Source organism: Pelophylax lessonae, assembly GCF_965119305.1.
Source record: "Pelophylax lessonae genome assembly, chromosome: 4".
NCBI classification, from domain to species: Eukaryota; Metazoa; Chordata; class Amphibia; order Anura; family Ranidae; genus Pelophylax; species Pelophylax lessonae.
Genome location: NC_138771.1, coordinates 453201158 through 453223570, shown reverse-complemented (window position 1 = coordinate 453223570; position 22413 = coordinate 453201158). Strand labels below are relative to the sequence as shown.

The following is a 22413-nucleotide window of genomic DNA, read 5'->3' as shown; positions in this document are numbered from 1 at the left end:
ACACTGGGAAACACTTATTAAAAGATAAAAATGCATTTTATTAAACAATTATATAGATCAGACCAAAATTAAGAACACATGAGGAGGAAAGAGGGACTTTGTTACAAATCAGGGACAGCCCCTCTAAATCAGGGACAGTTGGGATCTGTGTATGCCACATAATAACTGCTCAGGGAAGTGTATCATTCGTTCTGCATGTACAGCCTCTGACGTAGAACTGGCAGCCTCGGATCACGTCCAGGTATTCATAGCTTGTAATCAACTTCCGCCATTTTGGTTACTGGCAAACCCTTGATAGCTTCGATAGCCCTTTATAAACCCACCAGAAACACTACGCAAACAATTATCGTAAATGTTTTAGTCACTAGTATGTATTCTCATTGAATACAGAACGTGACTTGTTCGTTATTAGGAGTAAAGGAGAGTTAGTAGTTTCCCGAGCACTTCCGGTGGAGGGAGTGACCTTTGCCCCCTCCGCCTCTCTTCCTTCCTTTCCTGTAGCGGCTCCTCGAGAAGACGTAGCAGTAAGTGCGGCCTGTCCGTTTAATCCTAAGGAATCCGGTTTAGTGGCGGGACCGTACCGGTTGTATCCCGGTGCTTACGATGGGGGAAGGTCCCCTGTATATATCCCGGGGGGTATGGTGCTGGGGGGAGGCGGTAGGGGAATTCTGTGTAGTTTTATAAGGCTGGGCCTAATGCAGCTTCACCCTGGAGGGTACAGCACGCCAGGCCGAGGACTGAAGGGAGAGCCGAGAATATGTGAAGGAGCTGTTTACATTGTATTGGCTGGAAATAGGCCTGTCTTGCTTGGGGGAGACTTTATGGGGGGCTTGGAGGGCTGTCCTGGACCAGCTACAACATGGACATCTCCCCAGCCTAATGATCATCCAGTTAGGTGTATGTGTGGAGAGACCGATGTCCACCAAGCTGCTCTAATTAATAAACAGAGGGATCTGTTCATTATTGAATAATGGAGGCTGCTGGAATGTGTATGTAGAGATTGAATCTCAACACGAATCCCTGCCTTCCATGCATTCATCTTCATGATCTGTATATTGTAGAGTCTGGATCACCTGCAGTCTGAGGGATACACCACCCCCTCTGTGTTCAATATGGGTTTCTGCATGACTTTCACATGCTTTTGGTCTGCTGTTTATGGATTCATTTTTTTTTACTAAGTAGTTACACATGTTTGATCACAATGTGTTGTCACAAAAAAAGGCCGCATGCTGTACATTTATATTTTATTTTTTTAAACCCACGAGAGCACCACAATAAGTGACTTATTGGAATACATTATTCTCCTATGTGTTCTGCTTTTATAAAACGCAAGGATTTTTTTAAGCAGCATTAATACTTATATACCAGTAAAATGAATGTATTTTTAATAATAAACTTGCATTATTGCTGTGTTTCCCAGTGTGTTTAGAAAAAAAAAAATATATAAAAGCATGTGGCATGTAAACATATTACACATTCACTTCAGTGTGTTTATATATAAGAAATGCGGACCTGTTGCAATTTTTTTTTTTTTTTTTTTTTTTAAGCCCGTGGTGTGTACCGTGGTAGCGGACCTGTTACAAATGCACAACCACAGACTGAAGGTGGGGTTTTGATGTAAAGGACCCCTTAGTAGCGTAATTTTAAATTTGTAGTTGGACCGTTTGCCTGCCCATGGTAGTTGTACTGTGAACAGGCGGCAGCTCCAGGCTGGACAACGTACCTGTATGTCACTGCCTTTCTTCCAGGCTCGGGTGCACATGCTTGCACCCCTGCCTATTCATGCTGTTAGACATGCGGCATGAGTTTGGCAGCTGATTTCAGCCAGTGAATTTGGCTGGTGTCAGCTGATCGGCTGTGTCCAATCACACAGTTCTGTGTTTACAAAAACACAGAACACTGGGGTTTATTTACTAAGGCTGGAGAGTGCAAAATCAGGTTTACTTCTGCAAAGGAGCTTTCTGACCTCAGATTGTTCAATTAAGCTTTGACAATAAAACCTGCAAGCTGATTGGTTTCTATGCAGAAGTGAGGCTGTTTTTTGTACTCCCCACCGTTAGTAAATCCCTCTGTGTACTAGGAACAGTGATCCATTTTTTTTTTTTTTTTTTTTTTTTTTTTTTATTTAGGAAGGAAAAACATACAGGTAGTAAAGTAAAAGAAACACACATTGCATGTTGTTGGGCACAGTTAACCTTGTGATTGCCCCTAGATGTTCACCCCTTGCCAGACTGTAGTACAGTGACAGTGTACAGTATTAGCACTGATAACTAGTGTCAGTGACTCTCCTAGATAGTGTGGTGGGCAATCTGACACTAACAGACTCAGTCACACTATAAGTCGCTGATTACCGCTATTATTAGTAGTGTCATAGCTGCGTAAATTTCACTATGCCATAATTTGTAGATGCTATAAGGGTGCTTTCACACAGGCTTTCCGCCCAGCAGATTCAGTTTTGCTCAGCGGGCATCAATCCGCCGAGTAAGCGGATGACAGCGCTGTCTCTGCTTTGCAGAGACGGAGCTGTTAGATCCCCGCTCTCCTCTATGTGAGATCGGGTGAAAATGGACCTCCTGTCGGTTTTCATCCGATCCTCCAGACGGATAGAAAATAGGGTTTCCATCAATCTGGATTTCAAGGACAGGATCGGAAAGCAGCGAGTGTCAGTGGACATGTCGCCGCTGACATCCGCTGCCCCATACCGGTACATGGAGCATCCGATCAGTTCTGCCTGAAAAAATGACAGGTGGACCTCGATCGGAAAGCCCGTGTGAAAGGGGACTAACCTTCATGCATTTTTTTTTCTAAGCACCCCTCACTTCCAGGTTTTTTGCCTAGGTGACCAAAAAATACAAATTTTAAAGTTGCAGGACCAGGATGGGGTTTCCCTCTAAAGAACATGCTCTGTTTGCTTTGCCTTTTCAGAAATGGCTCCACGTAAGGGTAAGGAAAAGAAGGAAGAACAGGTTATCAGCCTAGGGCCACAAGTGGCTGAAGGAGAAAATGTGTTTGGAGTCTGCCACATCTTCGCTTCCTTCAACGACACCTTCGTGCATGTGACTGATCTGTCTGGCAAGTAAGTGCTGTTTGTCCTTTGTGGGGATAGTTACTGCAATGGTACTTGTGAGTGGGAGAAAACAAAGCCACTTTGGTAGCAGGGAGATAAGTGATTTGGCTCTTATTTTTATAACTTCTGGCTCTGTATTTGTCATAGAGACTCCAATGGGATCACAAACACTTAAATTCTTGCTCTATCTGAAACTAAAATAAAAAATTGGTGTTGGGTAAGCTGCACTGGGAGAGTGGAATCATGGCCAGTTCTGTTGTAAATGTTTTTAGTCTTTAAGAGGCCTGGAGGTTTCAGAGTTGAGACAGAAAAATAGTTTATTCAATCTTCCTTATTTCAGTTTTAGTTTCTCACAAGTTTGTCTATTTCAGAGAAACAATCTGCCGTGTGACTGGTGGAATGAAGGTGAAGGCTGACAGAGATGAGTCCTCTCCATATGCCGCTATGTTGGCTGCGCAAGATGTCGCTCAGAGGTGCAAGGAGCTTGGCATCACAGCTCTTCACATCAAGCTGCGTGCCACTGGAGGAAACAGGTAAGGGCTGTGTGAACATGTGTCTTGCAGAGTGCAGATCAATCTGTCGTCATGGGTTTGTCAAAGCTCTATCTACCCAAAAATCCTGGGCCTAGAAAAAGTTTTTAGGCAATTGCAACTAAGGTCTAGGGAGTGCTACAGATTGGTTCCCAAAGAATAAGTACACCTTTAGGAACATGTTCCACCTGTTTTTCAGGAGGGAACATGTAAGACCTCGTGTTCGCTGCTGCTCCAAAACATTGGGAGCTTTTGGTATTTTTTTTTTCCTTTTTTTTTTGCTGAAGCCCCTGAACTCAACTCAATAAAAACCTTAGTAGAGTTGTGTTTGGGTGTATTCTCATCCTGTTCGGTTGCATTAACAGAAGGGGCACAATGTGTTTATGCTTTGCTTTGCACACTGGCTTATGCCCTTGGCAGAAAAACACTGTTTCAAGTGGTTTCTGTACTAGCGTTTAGGTGTGTTTAGCCTTTTTTTCTGTTTTTGCCAGAAAGACGCTGAGCCTAAAATATCACTCTAAGCGCCCCTAATGTGCATGGACACATAGGATAACATTAGTTCCTTCTACAGGGAAATTGCTAAACTCCTCCCTAGAAGGTTTTTTTTTTTTTTTTTTTTTTTTTTAAGCCAGTGTGCATGGACCCGAAGTCTGTCCAGAAGATAATTCTGTTCAGCTTATTATTTTGGCCTTTTCAGTTTAATGGTGTGTAACCACTTCCCGTCCTTAGGCTGTATCTGTTATTTTACAACCATGGCTGTAGGTACAGCCATGATCCTGATCAGCTGGCGATTTATTTTCAAAGTAAAAGGAATTCAAGCAGCTATACAGCTGCATGATCACTTTTACAGGTGGCAGGAGGTCCCCTCTGCCTTATTTACCACGCTCTTGTCCCACCAGAACAGATGCTGACCTGTTGCATCGGATGCACACGACTGTGAGGAACTTTGCTTTCCTCCCCTATGTGACATCAGAAACGATGAAGACTTCAGTTTTCTTACAAGCCATTACCAGTTTGAAGCAGCTGATCTCAAAGTACCAAATTAAACAGATTGGTTTGGAGGGCTGAGGAGAGATCTGGGGTCCAATAGAAACCCCAGATTTCTCTATAAGGGGGACCTGTCGCAGCCCATGCTATCACAAGGGATGAAAATAAAAAGTTCAAAAAAAATTTAAATAAAGTAATAAAAGATGTAAAGCACTCCTGTCTCCCCTGTGTTCATGTGCAAATGCGCACGTAGGTCCCACACACATTTTTAAATGGTGATCCCACCATTCATGCGAGTCATTCACTCGACCCTCAGAGTGAGGGCAATAATTCCATATCTCCTGCTGAACTGGTAACCTGTAAATTTTAAGTGTCGCCTGTGGATAATTTAATGTACTGTCTGTGTACTATTCCAACGGCATGTGCAATTTTTTTATTTATTTTTCTTTCCCAGTGTGAGGTACCTGTTAACTCAGTACAACATCTTTTATATTTTACCAGAAGTTGGGTGTTTTTTTTTTTTTTTTTATGCACTAAAATTCATTAGTGTATTTTTTCTCCTGAAGATTCGCTCTTAAAGCGGTTGTATACTGCCGAAAAAGAAAAAAACCCTGCAAGACAAAGGCATAATCAGCTAGTATGCATTGCATACTAGCTCATTATGAAATACCTTAAAACGAAGCCCCGACGTGGACGCCCGGACACCGCTGTGGGAGCTGACATGCTCCCTCGGTGTCTCTTCCAGGTTCGGCGGCTCCGGTGCTGTGAGTGGCCGGAGCCGCAATGACGTCACTCCCGCGCATGTGCGTGGGAGTCACTTTCCGGCAAGTAGCCAGCAAGGAACTCTGAAGGTCCGCCGGTCCTTCAGAGCGCATGCGCCGCTAGGGTCAGCGGCTGCATGCAGGGCAAATATCTCCTTGCAGGTTTAGGAGATATTAATTGTACCTACAGGTAAGCCTTATTATAGGCTTACCTGTAGTAAAAGTAAAAAAAACGCAAGAAAAATGCATGCCTTTGAATCCTATGTATGTCTTCACACTGGTCTGTTGCACTTCCACTGTGGTGTTAAAAATCCTGCTTGTTGCATTTTTTTTGTGCATTTTTGGTCAGTTAAAAAAAAGCACCAAAACGCACCTTACCATTGAAATGCCTTGAAAACGCCGCAAGAACTTTAGGTGGCTGAAATTTCAGCGCATCCCTAACCATTTTATTCTCCAGGGCCCCTGCTTAAAAATCTCAGAATTGACTGAGACTGGAGGTGGGTATATGCAGCCACTGAAGAAAAATAAATTAATTGAAACATGGCAACCTGGGTGCATTCTGTACACAGTTGTTGGACAGAACATCACCTCTGAAAAGGATTTCCTGTTTGTGTGGTTGGCTCACTGATTTTCCTATGTGTCTGCACTAAGATGCAAGTAAAAGTTTTTAGGCATCCTCTGCAATGGGAATCATTTTTGATGCAATTCCTCCAGGGTTAGTTACTAAAGGAATGCTGAAAATTGTATAACTATTGAAAATTGATTTTTATTTTTCCCTACAAAAGTAGAGTTGCTCATGTCCACAAAGTTTATTAACTTCCAAAGTTTTGTACCAGTAATATGCACTTCATCTGTGTGTACCTGACCTTGCCCACTATCTTGAACGATTCTGTACTATTACTAAATAGCTCTTGGGTCTTAGGGGTCAGTCACACTATTAGCGGTGACCTGTGTTATTTCATACTGGATAAATGCAGGTCACCACAATGACACATAGAAGCTATTGTTTACTGTGTGCCACATTCGAACCACAACGCTGGTGTGAGCTGCGGTAAAATACATTCTGCCTTTTACCATTGGGCACTGGATGACATCGCATAGCAGCGCGCCACACTGAAGTGACATTGTCGCTATGTGACACTTTAAACAGAACCTCTGTCACTCTTCAAACATAATTCAAGAAAAGTAAGCAGTGCAATGTGCTGAAAAGCACCAAAGTATATATTGCCTGCACACCATGGATCTTCCAAACGTTTATTCAGTGTTTTCATATGCAGGTTAGTGTGAACCTAACCTTATGGATATATTTGGAAACTTTCAGGCCCCATGTTCTTCCCTGCTGTGTTTAGTTATGGATAGCGAATCTGTTGCTGGGCTATCCAGGACCAAAACTTTTCTTTTAGCACTACACTGTAGTATAAATGTGGCAGAAAAACAGAATTTTCTTCATATTGTTCCAGTGTTAACTAAATTACCTGAGCAAGATGAAGAATAGCCTGGCGTTTTGATCCTTCATATATAAGGAGCGCTACAGCTGTTCTAACAAGTTCATAGGTGTATAAAGAAAGTGTGTGGTTGATATTTCAATTTTTTTTTTTTTTTTTCCCTATCAGAACCAAGACCCCTGGCCCTGGTGCCCAGTCTGCACTGAGAGCCCTAGCTCGTTCAGGCATGAAAATTGGCCGCATCGGTAAGAACATAGCATATCTGCCCTGAAATGTATAATCTATTGTCTTTAAACTTGCTGTCCCTGAGTACTGTTGAGTATTGTCCTAAATCTCTTCTAGACCAACTACATTACTTGTAAATTGGATGTGACGAATAATGCAGTCCTTTCTTCCTCCAAATTCTAAGAATTAGCACTACATATTTATTTTACACATATAGTCTAGGTAATGGAAGTGATATATTTATCGCTATCATGTTCTGGAAGATGTTGGGTGACCTAGCTGTTGCAGCTTAATTGTGGTTGCACGTGTGCTTGTTTTATCTGCTGGTAAATGGGGAAGCTAGAAGCAGTCTAATGTTACTTTAAAGACATTTTGTGCACTACAGTTTTGCCCCTTCAGTGGCATTCTGAGCAATATTGGTATCAGGGAGAACAGGGCCTGGCTGTAATTAACAGAAGTTGTGGAGACCTGGAACTCAAGATCTCCTTTTTATTTACTTTATACATCCAAGAAATCATTCAATGATTTACTTTTCAGCATCTACCAAAACCTGAAACGCCAGTCTTGGGATGACTGAACTTTTATTAAACAGTTTGCTGCAAACTGGGTGCCCTAAGTTAAGACGCTGCTGATATATAATCCTTAAATTCAGGTTTTCACCGTTCCACTATATCAGTTAACATTATTTAATTTGCTGTGGTTTCAAAGTTCACTAGCATTGAAAAAATGAATGGTTGAAAAGTATCTTTTTCATGACAGCCTTCCCTAAAATCAGTGATCTATTTAGACAGGATGTTTCTTTGAGGCATGAAGGCCCTAATACTTCTGAAAGCCATTTGCAAATGCTGTGAACAGGACCTCTCTTCTAATTTTGTGTATCTGCGAACACTTAAAGCAGCACTATGGTTCTGTTTGCTGCGAGCTGGCAGGTCTTTTATTACAGAAACATACACACTTGCCTCTTTGCAGCATCCCCTGGCATGTAAACTCTGCTACTCAGCTTACAGTGGCAGGCCTGATCTCTGTGTGCCGGAATAACGGTCTTCTGTGAATGCACAGATGTGATGTCATTCCGCACTAGGCAATAAAGCTGGTAAAGAACTAACACAGGAAGATGCCGGCAAGGGACAGGGCCATTGGCCTTTTTAATTCTGCTTTAAATTTAAATTTCTTTCCATATTGTGATGTATACTTTTTTCCTTCATAACCCACATTTATGGGAAAGTAAATCACTTATTTGCTCCCTTTTGTCTTTTAAATATACCATTTTTTTTTAAAGTGTATATCTGTTAAGTACGTGCAAATATAGATCTTCACAACCTTCAGTGAGTCATCCTAGTACAGGAAGTGTTGAAAGGTTTACCAGGTGAAAAATAAAAGGGGAAAAACAAAAGCAGCCGTGGAATAAATGTTATCCTTTGCCCACCTGGAGCTGTTATGTACAAAGCTGTGGCTGAGAGGAACAGTAAGGCTGCTTGTTAACCCGCTTTGTGTGAACATAAGTTCTTTTGACCCTTAGTCATTAGGGCAAGTTAACACCTGTGCAGTACGTGTTGTTTTTTATTATTTTTTTTTTAATTTAGAGGATTTGCAAACAGCTAGGATGCATGACTCTGTACATGTGTCCTACACATTTTTCAAGGCATGTGAAAATAGTTGCTGAAAATGTCCACCAGGGAGAATATCATTAATTCTAGCCAAACATGGTGAGGATGTTCATTAAAAGTGAACAGTTAAGTCTCTGGAAAAAAAAGATGTCCCTAAGTTGGAAGCTATTCCTAGAAAATTATCAGAGCATAGTATATGAGAAGTAAGAGTCCTATATGACTGACTGATTCCATGCATATCCAGTAGTGTAGTAGATAGAAAAAAGACACATTGCATTAAATAGTAAAGCGAAGGGGGGGGGGGGGAGGTGGGGTTCAAAGAAGGGAGGTCGGCACTGGGGGAGTAAAGCCCATGACCTAGTAAAGAGCAGGCATCATAAATACTTAAGTGGAGTGAGCGTAACTTGGCTATTTGTCCGAGAAGCAAGAGATTACAGTAGAACCACCTGATCTTATGTTCCTCGGTTTTGTCCCGCAGGGCCGAGGTGAGGTCCTCTAGTTGCTCAATTTCATTCACCCTTGTAAGCTATTATACGACTGTTCGGGCAGATTGTTTCCATATAGCAGGGATGCAAGCGTGTGCCGCTTTTAACAAGCGTTTAGATAAATATTTGCTGTACCGTTTCTTTGACAGTGGTGTGAGATTAAGCAATATTGCAGCTGGGGCGTTCTGTATGGAAATATCTGTGAATTTATTGATAAGTTGGAGCACAAGTTGCCAGAAAGTGCGGAGTAATGCCCCATACACACGCGTTGATAGTTGGCCGTGAATTTTCGGCCAACGTCCGATCAGCTGATTTTCGGCTTGTTAGTATGATGCTTTCGACAACCGACTCCGACTTTTCGGCCGAAAAAAATCTGGTGTGCAGGCTATAAAATTTTTGTTGGCTGTCACCACAACGGCCGATTTTCCGTCAGTCAGTACAGATTTCGGCAGACAAAAATCTGATGAGCAAGACTGGGCATGCTCAGAGATGAAAAAACGCACGGAAAGTAAACCATCACATGACATCACTTTTGAAGTAGATTTTTGTTGGCCGAGAAAATTCGTGTGCAGTCTAGAGCACATTTCAACCAACACAACACTGGACAAAAGTCGGCCGATAATCGTTGCTTGTGTATGAGGCTTAAGTGTGCTTTCAGACGAGCTGCATCTCAGCATAAATCACTTTGTTGTGGAAATAACTTGGCTAGGACCGATGGTGTTCTGTACGACCAGGTGTTCAGAACAACCACGATGGTGTTCTGAGTCATTATCTTGTAGGTAGTCTCCTGGTATCTGCTACTCAGGGAAAATTTGTGCACAAAAGCATATACATTTCTTTTGAGGGTCCGAGAAAGTCACAAAGCTCCTTTTCCCACTTTGCAAGGAAGGGGAAGGTTACACTGAGCATTAAGTTCAAGGAGGTATTTGTAGGAGATCCTTGAATCGGGTCCTCTCCCAAACATAATTCTTTGAAAGTGTGTACTTTTCTAGGGGAAAAGTGTGTTTAGGTAAAGATTGCAAGAAGTGAGACACCTGAACGGATCTCCAGTGAGTTAGAGGAAGGCGCACTAGGGAACAGGGTATTTGTTGCAAGCCATCCATTGGTACTTAAGAATTGAGAAGTGCACAATAGGCCTTGCGGGGATAATGATCCGAAATTGAGATCAGCAAGTCCAGGTAAAAATCCAGCGTGTCATAGGGGAAGGGAAGCTGTCCAAGTAAACTAATCTGAAAAACCTGTCCATTTTGGCTAGAACTGGACCTATTCGTGGGTGACTGGTAAGGTAATCCTGCAAGTGGCGCATTAGCCGCTTCCTGTTCCATTGGGACCCATAGTTTGAAATTCTGGTGTTTACACCAGTCTGATTCTAGTCATTTGGACTGCTGTGTAGTACAGTGTGGAGTCTGGAAAGCCTATGTGACTGTTTAGGCCGAAGTAACAGGTTTCTGCCGAGACGGGGATGCTAACTGTGCCAAACTGAACACAGTGAAAGAAAGCTTGAGGCAGCTTAAGTGGTATGGCCTGCAGCAAGTATAGCAAACTGGGCATGGCATTCATTTTCAATACATTGCAGTGACCAAACGTTAAGGCATTAATCCCATTTCTTTGTTGCCGGATAGGGCATTAAGAAAAGGTTGGAAGTTTCAAAGAAAAGATTTTGTTCAGCCTCACCGGAATTTAAGTCCCCCCCCCCCCCAAGTATATATCGTGTTGCCCATTTAAAAGGAAAGCGTGGGCAAAGGCTGTCAACGACAGTGGCTGGGAGAGATGCATTCAATGCCTCCGACTTTTGAGGGTTGACCTTTAAATTGTTTAGCAAGCCATATTGTTTCAGTTCAGATAATAGGGAAGGTAGAGAAGTAAGGGGATTAGTAACGTAAAACAAAAGATGGGCTGCTACTTTGTGGTGATATTTCTCTTGTATGTACGCCATGTATGGAACTATTTCTTACGTGTTGAAGAAACAGTTCCAATGTAAGAACAAAGAGTAATGGACAGTGGACAGCCCTGTCTAGTGCCATTAGCTATCTTAAATGGGCCAGGGGCAAAGCCATTCACGCGAATAGTAGCGGAGGGAATAGAATATAGTGCCGTTATTTAAGACCGTATTGGGGTCGGTAGTACACTTGTTTTAAGGTCTTGTGTTTAAAAAAAAAAAAAAAAATCCAGTTCACCCTGTTGAATGCAATGTTTGGCATCGGTAGACAAGAGTAAAAGGGGATGTGGGATCTCTGAATTTTTAAGGGTGTTAACGGTGTTTTTAGTAAAAAGTTTAATGCCGCCATTCAGGAGTGATATAGGTCAGTAACTTGTGCATAGAAGGGGGGGTCTTTACCTGGTTTTGGGATTACTGCTACGCTAACACTCAACATGTCTGGTGGCACATTTTTTGTTGTCTGTAATGGCATTATAGGCCCTGGTAAAATGGGGTGCAAGAATAGCTTGAAAGGTCTTATAATTTTCAGAAAAGCCGTCTGAGATTTGCTTCTTGGAGATTTGCTGCTTGGATATAACTAATCAAGTCTGAAGATGTCGCCAAACTTGGAGAAGATGGCGAAGCTGGTTCAAGATTAGAGTGTAGAGTAGAAGTCTCTCAAAGCTTTTGCGAAGTCTGGAGTAGAATGAATCTTCGAGCCTGACTGAGAAGATGGGGCGGATACAGAAGTCAGACCGTTTCTTCAGGCATTCACAAACTCCTAAAAGTAACGTTGGGCCTTCAGCAGGCCATGTTTTGCTTTGTAAAGGGAGTGCTCGCGAATAGATTCCTGTACTTTCAGCAACTCGGCTTCGATAGTATGATCTGCTCCATTTTTGTGCTTGTGTTCAAGAGCGTTGCGATGCGTCAGAAGGTCAGAGTTTTTGCTCTTTTTTTTGCTTGGTAAAATGGCTGTGTTTATGATTCCGTGTATAAAACCTTTGTGAGCAGCCCAAACAAAGCGGGTTATCCACTGAATCTGTATTGTTGGCGAAGAGTGTAGATATTTCCTGCAAAACATCTGTCACTATGGTAGGGTCTTTCGGAAGAGCTTCATTAAGTCACTAAGTGGGTGTTGTAGGTTGAGAGTTTTGTATATCTAATTCCACAAAAATCGGTGCATGACCAGATAAAGCAATATGAGCAATTTCCGCTTTATAGATACCAAGGGAATTGTCGAATGTTTAAGCAGGAAAAAATCAATCATGGAATAAGCCATGCACTGAGGAGTAAAATCCCGCTCTCGTGGGTGGAATATCTCCAGATGTCTGTGATGTGAGTTGAAATTAAGACAAATGTCTTACTTTTCTGGGTAAGGTAGAGGAACCGACTGAGGAATCCCTTTGAGGGTTTAGTGTTAGTCACCACCCAATATCAGGGTTCCTTCTAGGAATGAGTCTACAGTAGAAAGGAACCCTTCCAAAAGTTGGAAGATGATTGCTATTGGGCAAATAGATGTTTGCCAAGGTGAATGTACGTGCATATATCTTTTTGAGTAATAGGAACCTGCCCTCTTGGTCCATGAGGACATCAGGGAAGAGACTTGGATATTAAAATGCTGGTCCCCTTGGATTTTGACGGCGAAGACAGACTGTGGTAGATCGTTGGAAAGTGTTTTACATAGTTTTAGAATCTTTTCTGCTCTAAAGTAAGTCTCTTGGAGATAAGACGATTTGTTCGGTCTCCAGAGCTCAGCTAGACAACTTGTTCGCTTCTTCAGGGAATTTAAACCTTTAACATTCCTGAAGAGGACTTTGAGGGTCATGGCTGCTTCGGTAACGGGAGACCAACTTGACTTCCTTGTGGTGAGAGGAAGAAAAAGAAATGGGGGGGGGGGGGGGAGAGATGGACACAAGCGTAACCCAGTGAACACGCACAGATGGTGACACTCTGCACACTCCAACAGCTAAGTTGTCGCAGCAACACCCCCACATGAGGTATCCATCCCTCATGGTGGTATCATCCCACCCGAAAGGGCTGCTGTCTAGCCGCAGCGTAAATTATGCAACACAACAAATGAAAACTTAAGGTGGACTTGCAAACGCCAGGTGTGGGAACCCAGAAAAACCCCCCCCCCCCCAAGTTGCAAACCGTGGAGTTAAAACAGTAAAGGGTGAAACCCTTCTGGGTTAAACCTTGTAAAGGAGTCAAGTAGGCTTCTTGGCTATGTTCAAAAAGATCATAGGTGATCTGCATGAGGTCTCTGGGTCCTCTTTAAAGTCTCTAAACCAGATAGCGTAAGAACCTTGTTTGTATGCAGGTGGGTCCAGCTTGTATCTGATGAAGCAGGGAAGTACTGAAGCTGCGCTCCTGGAGGGACCGTGTAGGAAATTTTTTGACGTGAGTGTCTGGTGTGACTGACGTTCAGCCAGCTTAAAACTTGTATTGGGTCCACTTCTGCAAACATAAATAGATCTGGGAGCTCAGAAGGGAGACGTTAGGGGTGGTACGATTTCCCTTCTGCACGATCACGTGAAATGGATGGGCCCAGTTCACTGAGCGTTTCGAGTAAGAGTTTTAAGTGATTTGCACATTAACAAAGTCGTGGTAGACGTCAGGCAAAAGGTGAACGGCAGCTCCATCAAATTCTAGGATGCCCCCTCGCCAGGCCTGTTGCAAAATTTCTTCTTTGAGAGAGAGTGCAGACGATATAGCACATACCTGGGTCTGTCAGGTATAGGGGGCTGGGGACCAAAGGTCCTATGAACTCTATCAATAACCAAGTCTTAAGTATCTGTTGAAAATGGACGTCGTGGTCGAGCGGAGTTCCCCTTTGAGGTATTGTTTCTGGAATCCCTCGAAGTCGGATGTTTTGTCTCCGGCTGCGGTTTTCAAGGTTATCAAGTAGTAATTGAAGGTGAATGACTTGTTCAGAAAGATCTGTATGTGAAGACTGCAGGGTCTGGACAGCTTGGAATGTGGAGCTACTCTTGTGCTACTACACTCTAGAGTCGAGCACTGACCTATCCTGTTTAGATCCTTTCAGAGCATACTTCACTCTATTTGCCAGTAATTCAGTCAGCTCTGGTAGGCATTTTCTGCAGAAAAGACCATTTTGTCTGCTTTGTATGGGAAGCGGAGGAGAGCCCTCCTTCAATCAAAACTGGGAAGTAGCAAGGTACTCGCTGCTCTAAGACAGCGCCGGGATCATCCTGGCAGAGGCATTAATCCCACATGGAGGTGAATACTGCTGTCGAGCCACAGAGATCCGGACGGTGAGTGCCACTCACTGTCAGGTGTTGGAGACAGCGATCCCGGGAGAGAGGTGTGAATGGAGGCATCTGATGGTTATCCTCCAGCTGACTGACTCGTAACTAGAGGCTGAGCAGGAGCGCCCGCACCATCTTAGCCGGCTCTGGCGTGGAGGCTTCCGGCTGCAGCGGCTTTAAAAGGCTTTCCATAGGAGTTAAAATCAGTCAGGGGATATCCAATGGAGTCCAGGTGTAGTAAGGGACTGTGGCAAGAGAAAAATGCTGGATCGTTGAGGCGGCTATGGCTGTAGAGGAGCCAGAACACCTCTTCACGAGGCCATGCTGAGACCACGCCCCCATTTTAGGCACATTATCATTGAACTGTATAGAATGTGTGCATTTTGATAGGACATCAGATGCAGACTTTTTTTTTTTTTTTTTTTTTTTTTTTTTTTTATACATTGGATTTAAGACAAATGTAAACGTGACTTTAGTCTCCTAACTGGTACAACAAGGTGTAGGAACTGCAAGGAAGGACAGGGGTTTTCTGTATTCCTTCTGCTTTTCTTAAAACGTAACTCAGCCCCCTTGATTAGAGAAGGGTCATAACCTGCTATACAAAAAGATGGCCACTAGCCTGCAGAAAAACATACTGTCCCTGTCTATAACACTTCACATTAAAAACACAGGGTTTAGTTGTGCACATTTGCAAATATATGTGGAATTCGCAGTGCCTTGCCAAGGCTTCTGTGTATACTGTGGTTCTAACTAAACTTGTCTCCCAAATTGGCCCATGTATAGCAATGGATAAATTAAGGACAGGTATACTTTAAGGAAGCACATTCCTCAAAGGCACAGGGACACATTAGGTGCTCAGCAAGAGCAGTGGCAAAACCTTCAGATTTTATTTCCATTTCTGCCCTATTGGTGGATACCGCCTCACATCCTGTCCCCAGTGACTTGTAGTGACTTGAACAGGAGCTGATGGAAAAACTGTAATATTGAGAGAGAATGGAAAGGGATTAGAAGGGAGGGGATTCGGGTTTTGTTTCAATCTTCTGTCCACTGGCACCCAATCATCTCCTTTCTTGTCCTGGTGTCAGACGAAGGGAAGGAACAATACAAACTTTACAGATGTTCTTTCTCCATTATCCAAAACTAAAAGAAAAAAAACAGTTAATGAGTTTCTCTTACGTCCTCCGACAGTCGCCGCCTCTTCATATTCGTCACATATGGGGTATTAGACTTTGCTCCGAAGGAGTAGCTAGGCAACAGAATGTTAACATTAAAGCTTTTAACATATCCCACCCTCAAGGGGTGGTCCCCTCAGTCAATACCCTCCTACTTCCTGCAACCATATCTCAGTTTTAATGTCTAGCTTGTCAGGAGTGGCTGGTTTTTTCTGTGCTGGGGCTTTCTGCCCCAGACTCTTTTCTTTTTGAAATTTTGTTTGTTTTCTCTCTACCTTTACTTAGCTGTTATTTTTGTCAGCGTTAGTTCTTCGGATGAAGAGGATCATGCGGGCTGGGTCTCGGGCTGATCCCCCTGGTCGCAGGTCGTGGGTCAGTGGCTTCCCAGCCTGCCATCGAGCGTTCAGCCAGGTAACGCTCCTGGCACAGTGAACGACCCATCCCTGTTCGGTGCAGGGATGATTGGTGAGGTGGCTACCTCACTGGACGCTGTGCGGTTTCTTAACCCCCATTTTGTGCGTCTTGAATTTGCGACTCTCCCTGCCTCATGTGCAGCGGCTTGTTCGCCTGTGCGGGTCCCCCACGCCATTGTGAGGTAAGTGTATCCATGTGGGGGCCTGTCTGTCTGGGGGGGTGTCAGTCTGGGACTGTGTAACCTGCCTCTATTCACACTGCTTGTCTCCCTATCTCTCGGCTGCATGCTGTGGGCTGCAAGGGGGGGGGGGGGGAAGCTGTGTGACACTGTGTGTGTCAGTCTGATCAGTGTGTTAAGCTGTGTGCTGTGGGGCATGTTTTTTTGGCATGTTTGGGCATATACAGCGATCGCTGCGGCGATCTGACATGTATTCTTATACTGGGATGTCGTGTGCTTTACTGCACTGTGGAGCGGCGGTTTCGGCGCCAAACGGCGCCATTTTGCCTACACTCGCTCCGGCCGCATGTTTTACATGCATGGCGGCCATTTTCTTGTAGCCTCCATAGGCTTTCATAGAGCGCCCTGGCAGCATCACTTCCTCTTTCCAGGAACACAGATCGAGGCAGCAGCAGCGGCGAGGGTCTCCTCAGGTTTTATCCTTCTGTTCTTGCTATCCATTGCCTGTGTTCAGTTTACATATTCCCTGTGGGGGTCTCATTGTGCTTGAGTGTGGTGCGGTGGGCTGCGCTTACCGCGCTTGCTTAAAGGGGCAGTTAACCCTTTATTGTACAGCATTACAGGGGCAATGGATTCTCAGGAGGGCAAATTTCCTACCGCCTTGGTGGAAAGCCAGGGGACCGCTGTTTCCCCCCCGGGGGGGATTTAGCCACTATTGTGGCTGGCCTTGCTGCTCAGGTACAGATGCTGGTGGCTGCTCAATCTACTAAAAGGCCCAGAGTTGCTCTTTCCTCTGATTCTGAGGGTGAAGGTGATGGGGCTGTTATGGCGGGGGCCTCCTTATCGGGGTCCCGCTCCTCCCTAGATCTAGTGGGGTCCGAGGTGGAGGCTGAAGTTGAGGGGGTTGATAATTCTCCCCCTGGCTCGCCTGAAGAGCTTGCAATCATGGATGAGTTGATTGCTTCCATAAAGCAAACGCTGCGTTTGCAGGATGAAGTGTGTCCCCCCCCCGCCGCCTTGGCGGCTTATGGGACGCAGAGAAAACGCAGGACGCCGCAGGTTTTTCCCTGCAATGATGATTTTCGGCGCGCTGTTAAGGAACAATGGCGCAATCTGCGCAAACCTTTTGCTGTACCAAGTAGATTTAAGCTGCGTTATCCTTTCTCCCCTTCCACTGATGAAAGGTGGTGTGTGCCTCCCCCAGTGGATCACGCAATTGCTGTTTTAAACAAAGCCACTGCGATTCCTGCAGAGGATTCCCCTGTGTTCCGTGATGCCACGGATAGGAGATTGGAGTCTCTTGCCCGTCATACTTATTCTGTTACGGGTTCTATGCTTAAGGCTCTGTTTGCTTCTCTCATGGCGGCCCAGGCGATCGCAAGTTGGACGCAGATGCTTAGGCGCGTCCTAGTGGCCGATTCGGCCTCGCCGGCGACCCTGGATATGGTGGATCAAATCCACCAGGGTGTCGTGTATCTGTGTGATGCGGACCTGGACCTGGTTCCGTTAGCTGCACGCGTGCACAGCGTGGCGGTGTTGTCTCGCCGCCTGGTTTGGTTAAAATGTTGGTCGGTGGACCAGTCTTCGCGTAAGACCTTAGCCAATCTACCTTATGATGGGTCTCGCCTTTTTGGGGAGTCCTTGGATGTGTTGATTAAGGGGATCACCGGGGGTAAGAGCACTCTCTTGCCCCATTTCCCCAAGGCTAAGGGGGCTTCTGGGAAGAAGCATGCTAATTTTCGGCCCCCTCGGGGGTCCTTTCGTGCCTTCCGGCCGCACTACAAGGGCAAGCCGTTCAAAGGTCAAGGCTCTCAGAAGAAGCCCTGGTCTGGGAAACAGAAGTCCGGTCAATCCGGATCTGCGGCCCATAACAGTTCGGCCTGAAGGGGCGCCCTCACCCAGTTTTGGGGTGGGGGGACGCTTGCTCGCAGATGGGTTCAGGAAATCGTTCGGTCTGGTTACAAGATCGAGTTTCTCTCTCGGCCGGAGAGCAGATTTTTTCCCTCAAATCTTCAACTGTCTCGAGCGCTTGCGGGACCTGCACCTGGCGGTGCGGGACCTGAGGGCTCGGAGTGGTGGTTCCGGTACCTCATCGGGACAGATTTCGGGGGTTTTATTCCAATCTGTTCACCGTGCCCAGAAAGGAGGGCAAGGTTCGTCCAATTCTGGACTTGAAGGCTCTGAACCGCTCTGTGCGGGTTCGCAAGTTCCGCATGGAATCCCTGCGGTCGGTGGTGGCTGCCCTGGTTCCGGGGGAATTCATGGCCTCCATCGATTTGAAGGATGCGTATCTTCACATCCCCATTTTCGAGGGTCACCAGAGGTTCCTTCGATTTGCCATTGCGGAAGATCACTACCAGTTCGTGGCGTTGCCTTTTGGTCTCGCCTCGGCTCCGCGGGTCTTCACCAAGGTGCTTGCGCCGGTTCTGGCATTATTGAGGGCCCAGGGCATTTCTGTCCTGGGGTATCTGGACGACATTCTGGTTCGGTCTGCGACCAGCCAGGGTCTGGAGAAGGACCTGTCTGTCACGATGCAAACTCTACAGGAGTTTGGTTGGACGATAAATTTTCCAAAGTCGACACTGAGTCCGTCGGTTCGTCTTCCCTACCTGGGAATGATTCTGGACTCTGTGCAGGCGAAGGTCTTCCTGCCGGAAGACAAACTCGGAACTCTTCAGGAGGAAGTCAGGTCCCTCAGGGACGTTCCGCACTCGTCTCTGCGGACGTGCATGAGATGTCTGGGATTGATGGTCTCGGCCTTCGAGGCGATTCCCTTGGCCCAGTTTCACACGCGGGGTCTCCAAGCGGAGATCCTGTCCAGGTGGGACGGGCGGCCTCAATCTCTGGATCTTCAAATCTCGTTGAGTCCTCGCACCAGAAGAAACCTTCTGTGGTGGCTCCAGTCCCCGTTGGTGTCCGGGGGCAAGTCGTTTCGTCCTGTCTCGTGGACGGTGATCACCACGGATGCCAGCCTGTCGGGCTGGGGTGGTGTTCTGGGCGTTCTGTCCGCCCAGGGAACTTGGTCGGAGGGGGAGTCTTCCCTTCCGATCAACATTCTGGAATTGCGTGCGATAAGTCTCTGTCTTCATCGCTGGACGGACCGGCTGCAGGGCTGCCCGGTTCGGGTGCAGACGGACAATGCCACGGCGGTGGCCTACATCAACCACCAAGGGGGCACCAAGAGTGCCCGAGCGGCTCGAGAAGTGACCGACATTCTGTCTTGGGCCGAGACTCATGTCCCGGCGATAACGGCGGTTCACATTCCGGGGGTGGAGAACTGGCAGGCGGACTATCTGAGTTGCCAGACCCTGGATCAGGGGGAATGGTCTCTCCACCCGGCTGTCTTCCAGATGTTGTGCGCGAAGTGGGGTCTTCCAGATGTGGACCTGTTCGCGTCTCGTCTCAACAACAAGGTGAAAAGGTTCGTGGCAAGGACGCGCGACCCTCGGGCAGACGCGTCGGACGCGTTAGTGGCCCCGTGGCATCAGTACAGGCTGATGTATGCGTTTCCACCGATTCAGTTGCTGTCCAGGTTCCTTCGCAGGTTACACTCGGAACGCAGCACGGTGATTCTTGTGGCACCGGCCTGGCCTCGCCGGTCCTGGTACGCAGACCTCGTGAATCTGGCGGTCGACGCCCCGTGGCGTCTGCCTCTTCGAGACGATCTACTGTCTCAAGGACCGATTATACCATCCTGCTTTACAGTCGCTGGCTTTGACGGCCTGGCTGTTGAGACCGAGGTCCTGAAGGAGAAGGGTCTCTCTCCGGAGGTCGTTCATACTTTGATCAACGCGAGGAAGTCTTCCTCGGGGAAGGTTTATTACCGTACTTGGAAGGCCTATTTTGCCTGGTGTGAGTCCAGGGGGTTTTCACCCCGCACGTACTCTGTTTCCCGTGTGCTGTCTTTCCTTCAAACGGGAGTTGATCAGCGTTTGGCGCTGGCTACGATAAAGGGTCAGGTCTCTGCACTGGCCGTTCTGTTTCAACGTCCCGTGGCTTCCAACTCCTTGGTTGGCACCTTTGTTCAGGGTGTGAGGCATCTGGTTCCTCCTAGGAGGGATCCCTTGCCCCCTTGGGACTTGAATCTCGTTCTGTCTGTGTTGCAACGTGCTCCTTTTGAACAGATCAGGGAGATCTCTGTCTATGTTGTCCAAAAAGGTCGCCTTTTTGGTGGCTATCACTTCGGCTCGCAGAGTGTCGGAGCTGGCAGCCTTGTCCTGCAAGTCTCCGTACCTGGTTGTTCATTTGGATAAGGTGGTCTTGCGACCTAATCCTCCTTTTCTTCCGAAACGAGTTTCGGAATTCCATCTTAACGAGGATATTGTTTTGCCTTTGCTGTGCGCGAAGCCTAAACATCCAAAGGAGGTGAGATTGCATTCTCTGGATGTTGTTCGGGCGATTAGGGTTTACCTTAAATCGACTGAGTCTTTTCGAAAGACGGACTCCTTGTTCTTCCAGAGGGTCCTCGGAAGGGCATGGCGGCTTCGGCCTCTACCATTGCCAAATGGATCAGGCAGACCATTGAACAGGCCTATGCCTTGCAGGGGAAGGTTCCCCCTGTGCCTGTGAAGGCGCACTCTACTAGATCTTTGAGTACGTCTTGGGCCTGTCGTCATGGGGCTTCTGTGGCCCAGGTGTGTAAGGCGGCGACCTGGTCGACCGTACACACGTTCACAAGATTCTACAAAGTAGATGTTCAGGCATCGGCGGATGCTTCCTTTGGCCGCAAGGTTCTTAGTGCGGCAATTTCCTAGGGTCCCTTGTTGGGGACCTCTGGCTGTTGGGATAAGTTTTTTATCCCCTGGTTATTTGTCTTTTCCTGGGTTGTTGCTCCTGTTGAGCACTTGTTTTTCCTGTTGCCCAGCTGGTTTCCTTCCTTTGGTAAGGTTCCTTTCTTTGATGCGGAGACTGCGTTGCCTTTTCTGCGCGGATGCGTTTCCCACCCCTCATGTTTGCACTGCTTTGGGACGTCCCCATATGTGACGAATATGAAGAGGCGGCGACTGTCGGAGGACGTAAGAGAAAACGGAATTTTTGTAAAATCTTACCTGTAAAATTCCTTTCTCTGAGTCCTCCGACAGTCGCCGCCCCCGCCCCTCTTTTGGGGTTTGGTTGTATACTCTACTGCTATTCCACTAAAACTGAGATATGGTTGCAGGAAGTAGGAGGGTATTGACTGAGGGGACCACCCCCTTGAGGGTGGGATATGTTAAAAGCTTTAATGTTAACATATTCTGTTGCCTAGCTACTCCTTCGGAGCAAAGTCTAATACCCCATATGTGATGAATATGAAGAGGCGGCGACTGTTGGAGGACTCAGAGAAAGGAATTTTACAGGTAAGATTTTACAAAAATTCCGTTTTTTATTTGCACAAGGGAGAACATGCTAAAAGGTGTACTTTAAGTGAGTTCTAGATCAGGACTGCCTGTGTCTGAACAGGAAAATAGTGAAACTGAATTTGTCAGATGGGGAGTGATTTTTGGTTGCTATATGGGCAAATGATCATGGTTTACTCATCTGTAAATCATCCCAAAATATTAGTTTGCCACTATTTTTATACTTGTAAATGTGATATTTGGTTTAACTGCTGATCAGTACATGTTGCAAAGTGTATTTTTCTAATGACTTTTCTTTCACCCTTTTTTTAGAGGACGTGACCCCCATCCCTTCAGACAGCACCCGCAGAAAGGGCGGTCGCCGTGGTCGTCGTCTGTAGTTCTCCTGCTTTGTCTTTCAGTTGTTAATAAAATAATCGACCAAAATTCTTCTGTTTTGATCTCTTCTTTGAATTACACAGTTAAAATTTCATGTAACCCTAATGGGCCATACACACTATACAATTGTCTTTAGATTTTTTTTTTTTCCTTTTTTAGATTTACCAAAACCATATGAGGTCAAATCTAAACACTTTTAATTTGTATGCGATCAGGCAGGCCCTTGCACTACATAGTTGAAGGTAAATCTAAAGGAAATCTAACCACAAGTTGTATAGTGTGTATCCAGCTTAAGGCTCCATGCACACTAGCCTAAAAATCACTTCTTCTACAGGAGTTTTGGGTTTTGTCTGCAGAAGTAGCGTAATGTTCTATGTCCATACACAGTAGGACGATTAGAGGCTCAGCATTTAGAGGCAGGATAAAAAATCCTTCTGGTTTGCAATTCTGATTAGCGTTTTTCTGCCAGAAAGCTCCAAACTCGTCTAAACTGTGTACGAAAACGCTTGTGAAAGTGGACCAGTTGTGTGACAAGTATTTAACCCTCCTCTTGTGTTAAGCCCCGTACACACGTACCGATTGTTGGCTGTGACTTTTCGGCCGCCGCCCAATCGGCCGATTATCGGCTTGTTAGTATGCTT

The 22413-nt window shown here is 45.9% G+C and overlaps 1 protein-coding gene across 1 annotated transcript; it reads left to right on the top strand.

Annotated features, from left to right (window-relative positions):
* The first annotated feature begins 421 nt into the window (after window positions 1-421).
* Window positions 422-21816, top strand: RPS14 (ribosomal protein S14). The gene is made up of 5 exons (XM_082256994.1): window positions 422-524; window positions 2926-3076; window positions 3439-3600; window positions 6959-7035; window positions 21707-21816. Exons 2-5 carry the CDS (start codon window positions 2928-2930, stop codon window positions 21772-21774), a joined length of 456 nt encoding a protein of 151 aa, XP_082113120.1. The 5' UTR covers window positions 422-524; window positions 2926-2927; the 3' UTR covers window positions 21775-21816.
* The last annotated feature ends 597 nt before the right edge of the window (window positions 21817-22413 follow it).

Excerpts from the sequence above, each read along its gene's own strand:
- RPS14 (XM_082256994.1), top strand. The coding sequence starts at position 2,928 with ATGGCTCCACGTAAGGGTAAGGAAAAGAAGGAAGAACAGGTTATCAGC. Across the intron at positions 3,601-6,958 it reads CGTGCCACTGGAGGAAACAG|AACCAAGACCCCTGGCCCTG; the intron begins GTAAGGGCTGTG and ends TTTCCCTATCAG. Across the intron at positions 7,036-21,706 it reads CATGAAAATTGGCCGCATCG|AGGACGTGACCCCCATCCCT; the intron begins GTAAGAACATAG and ends CCCTTTTTTTAG.